The 13,251-nt window shown below is 61.0% G+C and overlaps 1 protein-coding gene across 2 annotated transcripts; it reads left to right on the top strand.

Annotated features, from left to right (window-relative positions):
* Window positions 1–5,183: 5,183 nt before the first annotated feature.
* LOC131839490 (DNA dC->dU-editing enzyme APOBEC-3G-like) lies at window positions 5,184–9,369 on the top strand. 2 transcript variants are annotated; one of them, XM_059187011.1, is made up of 5 exons: window positions 5,184–5,358; window positions 6,486–6,624; window positions 7,984–8,263; window positions 8,725–8,840; window positions 9,124–9,369. In XM_059187011.1, the coding sequence occupies exons 1-5, from the start codon at window positions 5,330–5,332 to the stop codon at window positions 9,130–9,132; spliced, it is 573 nt and encodes a 190-aa protein (XP_059042994.1). In that variant the 5' UTR covers window positions 5,184–5,329; the 3' UTR covers window positions 9,133–9,369. The 2 variants fall into 2 exon arrangements, with proteins under 2 accessions (XP_059042994.1, XP_059042993.1); XM_059187010.1 differs by having other exon boundaries at window positions 5,188–5,358; window positions 9,121–9,369.
* The last annotated feature ends 3,882 nt before the right edge of the window (window positions 9,370–13,251 follow it).

Raw genomic sequence — 13,251 nt, 5'->3', positions numbered from 1 at the left:
TTTCTGCCATTCCCAAGACACACGGAACCCTGTGGGGCCCTCCACTGCCCACCTCTGAGTTCTCCGAGGAAGGCGTCGGGAGGCTGTTTCTGTTTCAGGCTCTGACAACCTGAGCCTTCTGGAAAGCTGGGCCAGTTGCCTGGTCTGGGCCAGAGCGGCTGTCCCTCCCTTCTCTGACGGCCCCTCGTCCTCGGGATAGAGCCGTAGGCCTTGGGGCTGTGAGCTCCTGGATCCTTTCCTCGATCTTCCCCCTCCTTTTCCTGTGCCTACTGTTGTGTTCTGCGTGCCCGTGTGTGTGTGTGTGTGTGCATGTGTGTGTGTGTGTGCGTGTGTGTGTACATACTTTGGGGGTGACAGGAGGTTCCATGGTGGGAAGTAGGGGTCTGGCCTCCATCCTGGGCTCTCAGGAGAGACGAATCACCAAAATGTAACTGACACGCCGTCTAGGCATTTTCTCGGCTCTGAACGAGAGTTCCCTCCCGGGCTCCTGGGTGTCCTTCTCTGTCGCACGGAAATATCCATTTTATAAAGTCGGGGATGCTGTCAGAACTCAGGCCCCCCACTCCCCCAGCTCAGCCCTTCCTGTTTGTTTTCCGCTATTCTCCTCTGCGACCAGAGGGTTGCGCAACTCCAGGCTCCATGTCTCATCCCAGGACGAGAGAGAGGGCAGGGCCAGCCCAACACCCTGGCGCCTGCTGGGAAACCGTGATTCCCGAATGTGAATGTGGCCCGAGAGAGGCCCCTCGTTTACGGTTCCTAGTGGTGCTCCATTTGGAGACCCTGTTTGTCCTTCCCCTTTCTGAGCCCTCCTGCTTACCAGCCCCTTCTTTGGGGTGTCCCCCACGCAAGCCCCTTACCCTGCTCTCTCTCCACACCCTCCTCTCCGGCGCTGGCCACGCCGCTCGCCTCTGCGGATGCTCCTCACCTGCAGCCCAGTTCCCCACACCCCCCTCTAGTCTCCTGGCTGGACCCTCCCTCCTGTGGTCCCGCAGGTGTCCCTCCTATGGGGTCTCTGTAGGGATGTTTGACAGAAGAGGCTGGACTTCACGCTGAGCGCTGACTTCTCCATGCTCAGGGGCCTCGGGCTTCTCCCCGGAAACACGGGGACTTTGTCAGCGAAGGACCATGGGGATGGCTGTGGCACTTAAATGACCAACCAAATGTCAAATGCTTTAGACTATGTCTGAGATCATTATTCCTCAACAAATGATGATGTTATTTTAAAAAAATGGAGCGGTTATCCTTGTTTAATAACTCATTCAATTCACCCACATCGCTCCGTCCTCTGCCCCCTCCAGCTCATACCCGAGCAGCCCCACAGGGTATACACGGCGGGGGGCAGGGTGAGCTGTGGCTTCAGCACAGCGCTCACCCTGAGACTCAGGATGGAGCCAGTTCCTGGGGAAGGAGCAGGGGCAAGGATGGGGTGTCCAGGGACGTGCCCAGAGAGGGCCCAGGGGGAAAGGAGCAGCCACCAAGAGACACAACCACCAAGAAGGAGAGCTCAGAACTCTGTCCCAGAGCAGGTGCTCAGAACTGAGACAGACCTAGTGCAGGAGTCACAGAGGGGTCCAGGATGTTGCTTAATTGCTGGGTCTGTCCCCAGGGCCAGTGGCACTGCTTCCTGGCTCTGAGACCACAGGCTTATGCTGGATTTGAGCTCCTGGTTTCACCAGGCTGTCCTGGGAACTCAGGCGTCTCATATATACAAACACATGTGAGACCTGGCACACAGCAGTGCCTGGGCAGCTGCCCTGAATCACAGATAAACACACACACACACACACACACACACACAGAGTGATGTAAAAAAAAGGGAACTTCCTTGGGGTTCTGAGACACACCCAAATCATTCTCACCAAGGCAGGAAAGCAGAGGATGTCAACATTTCCCAAGGGGTACTTGTTGGAAGAAAGTCATCATGAAATCACTGTTTAGGTTTTGTTTTCTGGGCTCTGACACCATCCTTACTTCAGTCAGGAGAAGCAAATCACCAAAAAATCCCCAATGCAGTCACTCCGGGCAGAGGGGGCAATCCAGGTAGAGGACAGAGTCTCCACAGGAGGAAGGGTCCCCACAGCCAGTATCTTCAGAGGGTAGGGTCCAGGAAGACCTGTCTCCTACCCAAGGGCCCTGTCGCCCCAGGCCCCTGTCATCCCCGGACCCCAGTCCCAGAACTTTGCCCATGAGCCAGGGACGACCCAGAGGTGCTGGAAAGAGGACATGACAGAGCCCGGGAGCGCGACCCCGTCCTGGGCAGGGCATGGGCAGTCCGTCCTCGCCCCTGGCTGTAGGGTTTGGGGGCCATCCGCGAGGGGACGGGGTTGGGACCTCAGCCAGAGCAGCCTGGCCTGGGGTCCACGCACGAACGGGACCCTCCATGCCCCGAGTCCCAGAGAGACTCAGGCTGAGCAGGGGTGCGTGCACCCTCCCCGGGGCCCTCTGGCTTCAGTCCGTGTCTGGGATCCCAGTCTCAGCTCCGCCGGCGCAGACCGCCCTGTTCTCAGTTTGCCTGACAGGGGAACAGGAGAAGTCCTGGCATGGCCTGCCCCTGCCCGGGGTTTGGGGTGGACACACATCTGCTCTCACAAGGGACCCAGGTCCTCCCTTCCCTTCTGGGACCCTGGCGCGCTTTGAGGGAGAAATTCAGCAGGATTCCTGTAGGGATCGTTTCACAGGTTCACTCAGTGGTCCAGAGGCACACTTGCGGGAGGGGGAGGTCATTCCCGTGGGGGACACGATTGCCCTGTTCTTGCTTCTGGCCTCGGGGACGGAGGAAAGCCGCCTGCGTGTTTTCAGGTCATGGCCACATCTGGGGTGTCGAGCACGATTCCTGGACCCAGAGTTCACCACCAGGCTCCGCTGTGGCCTTTACCAAAGCATGGTCTCCCCTGGCCTCGGGGAGCTCGGGCCCGGGACCACACTAGTGCCTGCGCCTCTGCTGCACCAGGGAGTCCAGCTCCAGGGGGGTTAGGGAGGTGGTGGGAGGATGTCGGGGCAGGGGTCCTTCTGGAAGGACCAGGGGCATGAGAACCGAGAGGGGAGGTCCACCCACTCCCACGCAGTGTCCCCTCTAGCTCCTGGCCCTCATCGCCCAGACTCAGACAGGTGACTCAAGACAAAAGCTTCGGGAGAAGAACAAAACCTTGTTCCCCACGTTGTCCCTCTGGCATTCCCAGGACACGGATCCTCTTTCTGCCCGTGTTCTGGTCGCCTTATTGCAAAGGCGACTTCCCCACATGGAGACGCATGGGGCCGGTCTTGTCTGGCTCTGAGCCGGCAGCCAGGTGGCAGCGGGCAGAACCCAATGAGGGTGGGGGGTCAGGACAGGCTGGGGTCAGGGGATCCGGGAAGGATGGGGTACCAGGGGATTTTCCAGAACTGGAGGCCTCAGAGCTGCTGCCAGAGGAGCAAGCCTAGTAGGGAGTCTGCCCCCGGGGAGGCAGGATCAAAGTGCCCTCCCTGTCACTGGGCCCCCACTGGTCTCCCCACCAAACGTGGCAGCATGGTTGAAGGGGCACCTTTGGTCAGGAGAGCCAGTGATGCAGGCTCAGCCCAGAGAGACATGGGTGCTCCAGCTACTCACTGGTGCCCCCGGGAAGGCAGGGCAGATGTAGGAAGGCCCTGCCCTCCGAGGGCCACCAAGGGCCAGGGGCTTGTGCAGCAGGACCCCGTACTCCTAGAGACACCGTCTGCCCCCAGTATGGGCCTTAGTGCACAGGGGTCCCTCCAAGGAAACCTAGTGTGTGCGGGAACCAGCAGAGATCACCCCAGCGGGTGAGGGCCAGGAGAGACTTCAGGGGGTCCTGGAGGAAAGCCTGGTCTCCTCAGGGTCACATTCCCCCATCCACCCCACCACGGAAGGCGAGAGCTAGGGACTGGCTCGGGGAAATCCTCAGGGGCCCACGTCTAGCCTCTGCAGCCCCAGTCCAGATGGGGATGAGGGCTCCAGGTCAGGAGGGCCGGAGACGGCTGGGTGTGCGGGTCTGCTGTGTGCAGAGGCTAGGACCTGGGAAGTATGAGTCCTGGGCGAGAGTGCCAGAGACCACCTAGGCCCCCAGGGCACCGTATCAAGGCCAGAGGGGACCGGGTCTAGAGGATGGAGGAGAGGGGAGGAAACTCAGTGCAGGTACAGAGAGGGCAGCCTCCCATCTCTCCGGGACCAGGGATGCCTGCCCGAGAAGGAGGGGACACGGTGTCGAGGTTCCCAGCGTCAGGATGAGATTCGGCCCGGGAGGGGGACGAGCCCGGCGGCTCTCGGTGCAGGCAGAGGCTGTGAGTCAGGCCCCAGTTGTCCCCGGTAACCCCAAGACAGACACATCCCCCAGGGAGGGGCCGCCCTGGGCCAGGACTGTGGGTTCTAGGGGAAGCCAGTATGGGGGAGTCGGTGGGACAGAGGGGCCGACCAAGGGGACGCAAGGCCAGCTGGGACTCCGGGACCTGCTCAGGGCAGGAATGCAAATTCCCCCTCATTCCTCGTGGTCCTGAGGGCAACCCCAGAGCAAGAGAACTGCCCTTTTGGAGGCCTGTATCCCCCCAACAGCGCTGCATCCTTCCACACTTGTGCGGTCCTGGCCACGTCCCATTCCCTCTGGGAGCCTCTCTTTCCCCTGCTGGTAACGGGGTACAAGTGCCCCACGGCCAGTTTGCCATCCTCCACTGGGTGCTGGGCTCCTGAGGGCAGCTCAGCCGGGTTTGTCTTCCTCCCTTGGCAGGTGCAGGGCTGAAGGCTCTGCTGAGGCTCTCAGACCAGATGCTCCCGCCCTCCCCCGCCCCTGTTGTGTGCAAGTGAGTGCAGGGGTCTCCCCCAGCTGGTCCAGGGGAGCCTGGGCCAGGCCCTGCCCCTGCTGGCTGCTGAGGGCGACCCAGGGTGGGGCTCCCCGGGAGCCTTCCCTCTGGGGCACTGTGTCCTGGGCCAGGACCTTCCTCCAGGCCCGGACACCTGTCCTCTCACTTCCTGCCGTGCTGGGCCCTGCTGCCCAGAGGGACCCGACTCTCCCTGGACCCCATCTGCCCTCGGTCACTCCTCGAGGCTTCCAGGTAGGGCCTTTGTCAGAGCAGAGAAACCAAAACCTAACTTGACCCTGAGGACTTAGGGATGTGACCGCTGGCAGAGAAGTTCCTCCTTCGTCAATACCCATGAGGGTGGCATGAGTAGCCCGAGTCTTGGAAGGGGTGTGTCCCAGTCATGCCAGCTCAGCCGGTTCCAGGAGCTCTGACAGCTTATAAGGCGCCTGGGTCCTTGATGAACACCCTGAGAGCACGGCATAGGCGTGACGAGACAGAGAAGCCGCAGACACAGAGTCCGACGTGGTGAAGGGACCGAGACATGGATGCCGGCGCAGAGGCCTGGGACAGGTAACCTCCCCTTGAATGCCCTCTGCTCCTGAGCCCCTCCTCGGGGCTGCCGGATGGGGACATGCCACTCCCTCGAGGTCTCCTCCTGGACCCCTGGGGGTCCCTGCTCTTCTTTGCCTGTTCCTGCAAGCCCGTGCTGCGCCCACCGAGCCCCGTCCGCTCATGCCCAATCTGCTTGTCCAACCGGCCTCGCCCGGGGTTCTGGGGAATCAATGGGAGTAGAGTCCTTGAGAGTCTATGCTTCCTGCTGGGGGATCCCTCTGAGCTGAGGGTCAGGAGGTCCCTTTCAGCTTTAAGATTTCAGGCCAGCAAAGGGCTTTGGTATTTTCATCCTTAGGGAAAATCCCACGACTATTTAAGAAGTCAAGGCTCCTGGGTCCTCTTTTTGGCAGTGGTCCTGCACGGGTGTGTGTGGGCCTGGTGCGCACTGTGTGGGCCAACCTTGAACCAAAGGGGAAAGCCCCAGGATGTCCCTCCATGCAGGGGAGTAGCTCCTCGAGAACAAGGATGGATGGTGAGGGCAGGAGATGGGATCAGAGCCTACCACGGGCAGCGGGAGAGGACCCAGCAGAGGGTCTGAGCGCCCTGGGCAACTCTGGGTATCCCCTGACAGAGCAACGGGCAGGCCCCCCGGGAGCTCCCAGAAAGGGTCCCAGAGGGAGGTTGGGTGGATCCAACAAAGCCAGTGGAAACCCATCCTCTGTGGGTCTGGCCAGAATGTGGGGTACAGGGGAAAAAGGTGTGGGATACCAGCAAAAGGCAAGAAGCCCATGAGAAAGAGTTGAGATGTTTAAACATTGAGCATCTTCACTGTTTTTTTAAAAATTTATTTATTTATTTATTTATTTGACAGAGGGATCACAAGTGGGCAAAGAGGTTAGCAGAGAGAGGTGGAAACAGGCTCCCTGCTGATCACAGAGCCCGATGCGGGGCTCAATCCCAGGACCCTGGGATCATGACCTGAGCCGAAGGCAGAGGGTTAACCCATTGAGCCACCCAGAAACCATGAGTATCTTCACTTTTAATGTAAAATCTCTCGTCTGTGCCAAACATCCCTCAGCAAAAGGACTCTCCATACTCCAGGGGGAGGCCACATCGTCAATCCCTCCCCAAACCTTTGTCCACAGGTTGGACGAGGACACCTTCATTGACAACTTCCACAATGCAATCTGGCTGTCCAGGACCTACCTGTGCTATGAGGTCGAGCATCCCGGTCAGGGATCCGGGATTCCTCCGGGCCAGGACAAGGGCGTCCTGCGCAATAAGGTGACCAGTCCAGCCAGACCCCATCTCGCACGGCCTCCCCATCCTGGGACGTTCGCGGTAGAACGTTCTGGCTGGACCTGAGCGGGTCTCATCAATATTTCCCCTTCGGTCCCCACAACGGCCACCCCTCAGCCTAGTGTCAGGTGGGGACTGTTTCTGCTGTGGTTTCTGGCTTGGAGCCACACGTCAGAAAGCAGTCACACTGTCCCAGGGACGGGCACCACCTCCTCTTGTCACCGAATGACCCTCCTTCCTCGCCCACCCCAACTGCTGTGCCTCTGAGGGAGGGTTAGGACAGGCGAAAAGGCTTCTGGACAAGGGGTCAGCTTTTTCCCTGGCCCCTGCCTGGGGCAGCTGCCGGCCACAGACCCTGAGATCCGTTGGCTCTCGACGCTCCCCCTGCTCACCAGCGGGTACCCTGGCAGGACCCCTGCCCACTGCTGGAGATCCTGCCCAGGGCACTGCTCCCCACTCCAGCATCGCCCAGGGAGCCCCCCTCGGTCCCCAAGTCCCCATCCCACTCTGCCCAGATCTTTGAGTTTGCGCCGCTGACCTGACTTGCTCCGGGTCCCGGGCTGGCAATCGCTCCCTGGACAGGTTGCACCCATCTCCACAGCTCTGTGAGCCCCGACAATGACTTTCACCCCATGCCCAGGCGCCTGTCGGCTGGGTGCCCCTTCCCCATTCCTCCCTGCAGAGTGAGCCCTTCTGTGTCACCCGTGGGCTCAGCACAGGCTGAGGGCCAGGGCAGAAGCTTGCAGGAGCGCTGGTGCCAAGGTGGGAGTGGGGCTCGGTGGCGGTGGGTGAAGACAGGGCTGGATCCCTGCGTGGAGGAAGCCTCCACTGCCAGGGCACCAGGCCAGGGAACTCGGAGCTCCCCTGGTCCCCCTTTCCCTTTCCGGGGGCTCTTCTGCTGCTGTCTGCACGGCCCCGCTAGGTGAGGGTCCTGAAGCCCCTTCCCTGGGGCACAAACATAGAAACTCCGTGGTCACGCTGACACGTAATGTAACGCAATCTTTTCAAAGTCAAACTTGAGGCAAATCCCATGATAAGTGAAATCTCAAGAATCTGAAGAAGGCCCGGCAGGTAGAGCAGGATGCAGAGCCCGAGCGACAGAGGCAGACGCAAGGTGCTCCGTCGCTCACCGGACCCTGGGAACGTGCCCTAGTGGGCCTGTCAGCCAGTGGGGGGGAGCCTGGAGCCTGGGAACACTGCAGGGAGATCCCATTCGGCTCCTTCTGAGAAAGGCTCCCCCTGCATCTTGTGCCTGAGGCCAGGACCTCCCTGCCTCTCCCTGGTGCCCCCTCCCCCGTGTTCACCACCAATGACAGAAGCCTTTCCTGCCTCTCGTGTGCCCAGAGTGCCCGGTACCCCATGCTCTCCCGCCATGCGGAGTCCTTCCTGCTAGAGCAGATCCAGTCCTGGAAACTGAACCCGGAACACCAGTACCGGGTCACCTGCTTTCTCTCCTGGAGCCCCTGTGCTGATTGTGCCCAGCGTATGGCTGAGTTTCTGGGGGACAATAGCCACGTGAGCCTGAACCTCTATGCCTCCCGCATCTACAGCCTGGGACAGTATGAGCAGGGGCTGCGCACCCTGAAGAGGGCTGGGGCCAGCATCACCATCATGACCGCCAGGGGTCAGTGTGGGCCTCCTGCAGGGCACAGGGGTGGTGGGGGGAGGGTAGGGAGAGGCCTGCGGGGGGCGGGGGTGCTATGGGGGAGGACAAGAGTAGTGTCCCTAGGGGTCCCCCTGTGGGCTGCCTGCAGAGGGGAGGCTAGGGTGCCTAGACAGCAGAGGACAGCAGGGTCACTGAGAAGAGAGAGGTCAGCGCAGGACAGGCGTGTGCAGAAGGGCAGGGGGGAATGGTGGGTGGGCATGCCAGGGAGACTGGGGTTTGCAGGAAGAAGGGAGGCCAGGCTGGCTGAGGTTCCAGCCTGAAGACAGAGTCCCGGGGTTGGGGGGTTCAGGGAGTCCCCCAGAGGGGAGAGAGCAGGGGTGTAGCTAGGAGGGACACAGCCTGTCATTGAGATTCAGACCTGAGGTGGCGCCCAGCCCTCCCTGGAGCATGGCTCATGTCCCTCCCCGGCCCCCCTGCAGAGTTTGAGCACTGCTGGGACACCTTCGTGCTCCACCAGGGAAGAAGCTTCCAGCCCTGGGAGGGTCTGGACAAGGAGAGTCAGAAATTCTCTGAGACCCTGCATCGCATTCTCCAGGTGAGGTGCCTCCCCCCTCCCTGCCACCTCCCCTGCCCTCCTCCCTCCGCTCCACTGCCTGGCCTCCCCCTGCCCCTCTCACAGCCTCCGCTGGGTTACCCGCTCCCTCCTGGGGCCATGCCACCCCTCCTGCCCCCTTGGAGAGATTCCTCTGCTCCCTCACCCCCTGGGGCCCCCTCCCTTCCCCATCTCTGGGGCTGCCAGACCCCTTCTCTGTTGCCCCCGCCCACCTGTCTCACTGCCCGCCTGTGCCATGCAAGTCCCGGGTCTCCTCCCTCAGCAGGAAGCCTGAACGATGGCCTTCAGTCTCGCCAAAGACCACGCAGGGGAGGCCTCTGTGACCAGCAGAATAAAACACTTCCTCCCAAGCCATGCAGACCTGCTCTCCACCGCCCTCCAGATCGATCCACGGCACGGCAACCAGCAAAAGGCCATGAGCCCAAAGAAGTCCTCTTGAAAGAAAAATCTGAGTAGATTTACTTGTCCTGGAAAATCTACCTTAAGTTCAAATATACGGGTTAAGATCATACTCATCGCTGTCAGAAGAGTTTTCCGCATTTAGAGAAGTGACGAATTGATTTCAAATGCAGAGATCTGAACGCCAATGTCAAGGATCTTCTACCAAAGGTTTTCTCTGGAAACGTGTCCCAAGTCCAGAGAGCCACAGGCAGATACCTCTCCCTTCATGGGGGGCCCTTCAGCGGGATCACACCAACTCCCTCTGTTGGGAGAAGAATCTGCTAAGCCTGACTTGCTGGGGGTGGAGGGTTCTAGAAATCAGAAACCGCCCCCCCTGCCAACCAATCCTATTGTCAGGGACACTGATTTGAAATGACAGCCTTGCTGCAAGAGAATAGAAAGAAGGAATCTAAATACTGGGGAGGGACCCGCACACCTGAGGTTTGGGGCAGTGGGAGGTTCTCCAGTCCTCACCCCTGGGCTGCCCTGGGGAGGAAGCCAGAGGGAGGGGCTTCCCTGCTCAGCAGCTGAGCTCTGCCCCTTCCTGACACAGGGCACCTGGGGCAGAGCCCCCTGTTGGGGCCCACACAAGACACACAGCAGGGCAGGACCCCCACAGGCCAGGGTCTCCCTCCCCTTGCTCTCCGTGGCGTCCACACTCCCTGAGAGGAGGCCTGGCCGCTGGTGGGTGTGCACGAGGCCTTCCTGAGGCCCAGAGCAAGTCCGCAGTCCGTCCTCACAGACCCGGCGCCCCGTCAGGGCCCAAAGGGTGTCCTGCCTCCCAGGCTGACTGAAGGGGCTGGGGAGAGTCCTGACTCAGCTGGAGACAAGGGAGGGACGGAGAGGCAGGGAGAGAGCCCGTGGCCCGAGGCGGGGGTGGGGGGGGGTGGGGGGGGGTGGGGGTGGGGGGGGGAAGGGGCTCAGGCAGGGAGGGCTGCGCCCCACAGGGAAGGAGCTGGTGGAGCAAAGGGACCAGGGAGAGGGTAGAATGGAGAGGAGGGGCCCAGGGGAGGACAGGACCGAAGCAGCCTAAGGACAGGGCGCTGGGGGAGAGGGGCTGCCCGCCAGGGAGAGCTGCCCCCAGCTGTGGGGCTCGGGGCTCTCTCCCGGACACAGGAGTTGGGGGGCTCAGGCTGCTGTGAGCCCCTGCCCCTGGCCCTGCCCCCCGGCTCCCCTCCCAGCGCCTGTCTTCTCCTGCTGGACTCCTGGGGCCCCAGTGGCAGCCGCCCCCAGACAGCAGCTCCTCTAGCCGGCGTGGCTCAGTCCCGGGGCGGGAGAGAGAGGGAACAGACCGGACAACCTCGGAGCCTGTGCGTCCTTCAGTGGACAAGAGCCATGGCCGTCCCTGGACGGTGGCAGACGGGAGACCCCAGAAACAAGGTTCCCACCGGGGGTTCCTCTGGAGACCCTCTTGTGCTACAGAGGGAACAAGATGGGCCTCCAGGCCTGTCACTAGAGCAGATGCAGAGTGACCGGGTTGAGCGCGGCTGTGTGACTGGTCGTTGTCCAGGGCTCAGGGCAAGGTGTGACACGGTTGTCCCCCGCACACAAGATGATGCTGGTGCAGAACGGAGGGCACGTCTCTGCTCCTGGGGACCCTCAGGCCACAAATCTTCCCTCGCCTGTCCTGCCCCTTCTGGCTCCCAGCTTGAGCAGCCTGGCACGGAGGAGGCCGAGTGCGCGGGCAGCGGGGGGCCTCCCCAGAGCAGAGAGTGGTGAGGACATGAATGCATGCAGTTTGACCAGCATAGCCAAATCTGAGATGCCCTGTTCGAAAGCATAAAGGGGCTCCTTCTGGAAGAGGAAGTTAGACAGGCTCCTACAGGAAGCAATTACTTTCTGGAAAGGAAGCCCACTGGCCCTTTATTTTCACAGACAGAACTTTCCCAAGGACCTAAACCACTCCCCTGTCTAACACTAAGCCCACCGTTAAGATGCTTTCTTATCCTTTACTTAAACCGGGCTTTAAATAGGACCCCACGGGAGCACCCAGTGGCCATGTCCGGACTTGAGAAAGAGACCTAAGACAGCCGACCTAGGACTCCCCTGTTCCCCCTTTCTTGCCCACGGTTAGGTTCTGGAAAACCAGTGACCCCTGACTTCCAGTTCAGTCAGGGAGGGAGACGGGCACAGGCCTGGGAGCGGGGTCAGCCTCTGTCCACGGGGTCCGCTGCCCTGCACTGGAGCCCAGACTGTGTCCACATCTGCCTGCCCCTTTCTGCCCCTGGCCTGTCATACTCGCTGCCCCAAGTCTGAAACCTGTCCCAAAAGGAATGCTCACTCTTCAGATCCTGGGGGGACAGCATCGATATTCAAAAGGACACACGATGTTCTACGTGGGGAGGATCCCCGGTTCACTGGATCCCACAAGTCCCCCACAAGCACGTGTAGCATGGGTCCCAGCATGCAGTGTTCTCAAGGAAGCTGCTGCACTGAGAGTTAGAGGTGGTCGGGCATTGTGGGCAGATGGCCAGAGGAAATCCCCAGGAACTAGATGCCGACACGTCAGTCCACTTGGACAGATGTCCCTGTGACATGCTGCTTGGAGCCCCTCTCCCACTGGAGGCTGAGAGAGGCCCCTGGGGAACCCCCAACCCGCTCCTGGCCCTGCTGCATCTGGAGCACCTGGTAGGGGAGGAGCAGGACCCCCCTCCGCCTGGGAGCAGATCAGCCCCAAACCAGGTCCTGGCCTCTCTTCTGAAACAAAATCCCTGTGACACTGAGCTCACATCACCATGGAGGAAGGCCACCTTCCACATGGGGTCAGCAGCGTCACCCCATTAGACATCCTATGTTGACCACCTAAGCTGCCCCCTAACGGAGAAGGGGTTTGGGTTGGGACCCGTGGGGTCAGAGGCCATGGGCAGGGAGGAAGCCCCAGTGGCCATGTGGACAGAAGATCAGTGACCTGAGGCGCGGGCCCTGGGGACAGTCATCACACATAGGGGGCCTGAGGAAGGCAGGAGGCAGCCCCTGGGTCTCAGGGTGACCGTGTCCCCAACTCCACCAGAGAAAAGCACGAGATGTGCCCTTATGGATCAGCTGAATACAGGGCTGGGCAGCCCAGGGGCCACTGGCAAAGGCCACCAAAACTTCCCAGGCTGTTCCCACTGGTTGGAGACACAGAGAGGAAAAAGCACCACCCTCAACCCCAGAAAGCCCTCTGCACCTTCTTTTGTCCTGCCCACCCCCGGCCTCCAGCAGCCAGATGCCCCTAGAAAACTTTCTCTCTCTCAGACAGGACACGGGTGTCACAAGGCTTACTATGTTACCAGCCATGCAACTGGCCAGTGGTGGCCATGCGGCTTCCCCCAGATGTCTTCCACAGCCAGGCACCAGGCGGGGACAGGCCAAGACACTCCCAACGGGCGGGGAGAAAGTGCAGCTGGCGGGGCCCTTCCCAACCCCATACCTGTCCTCCCAGCATGTGTAACACAGTCGTGCTGGCGGCGTGCGGTGGGCACAGACAACGAGAAAGGGTGCCCTGTCCTGAGTCGTCCCCTCGGCTGCAGGGCCAAGTCCAGATTGCGGGGTCCACGGGCAGACAGAATGGGATCTGTGGGATGGAGAGGTGGGGTCCCGGGTCCTCCCCTGTCTGCCTCAGACTGTGAACTCCTTGAGGGCAGGACACTGCCTGGCCCGGCCTTGCATCCCTGGGTCCCGCCGTGGTGGGTCCCTGAGGCGGGGCTCCTGGGTGCTGTTTAGTGACACTGGAGTTTCACTGGAAGTGGTGCACCAGAATTGCCTTCCCTGTGGGCGGGAATCTCGCCATGTGGAAATGGGGCACACGTGCTTGGAGAACATTCTGGGGTAGCTGGGAGCACACAGGGGCTGCCGGGTCCCATGGGCCATTTCCCGGAGTCCTGGTTCCGAATGTGCCCTGAAGGCCTACGTTCCTAACTTGAGCACAGACACCTGTGCCTGAGGACTTTGCAGCCAGGACCCTACCACG

Source organism: Mustela lutreola, chromosome 8, assembly GCF_030435805.1.
Source record: "Mustela lutreola isolate mMusLut2 chromosome 8, mMusLut2.pri, whole genome shotgun sequence".
Taxonomy (NCBI): Eukaryota; Metazoa; Chordata; class Mammalia; order Carnivora; family Mustelidae; genus Mustela; species Mustela lutreola.
This window is presented reverse-complemented; position numbering and strand designations above follow the sequence as displayed.

Coding starts and splice junctions, on each gene's coding strand:
- LOC131839490 (XM_059187010.1), top strand. CDS start 5,330: ATGGATGCCGGCGCAGAGGCCTGGGACAG. Junction 5,359..6,485: donor GGCGCAGAGGCCTGGGACAG/GTAACCTCCCCT, acceptor CTTTGTCCACAG/GTTGGACGAGGACACCTTCA. Junction 8,264..8,724: donor CACCATCATGACCGCCAGGG/GTCAGTGTGGGC, acceptor GCCCCCCTGCAG/AGTTTGAGCACTGCTGGGAC.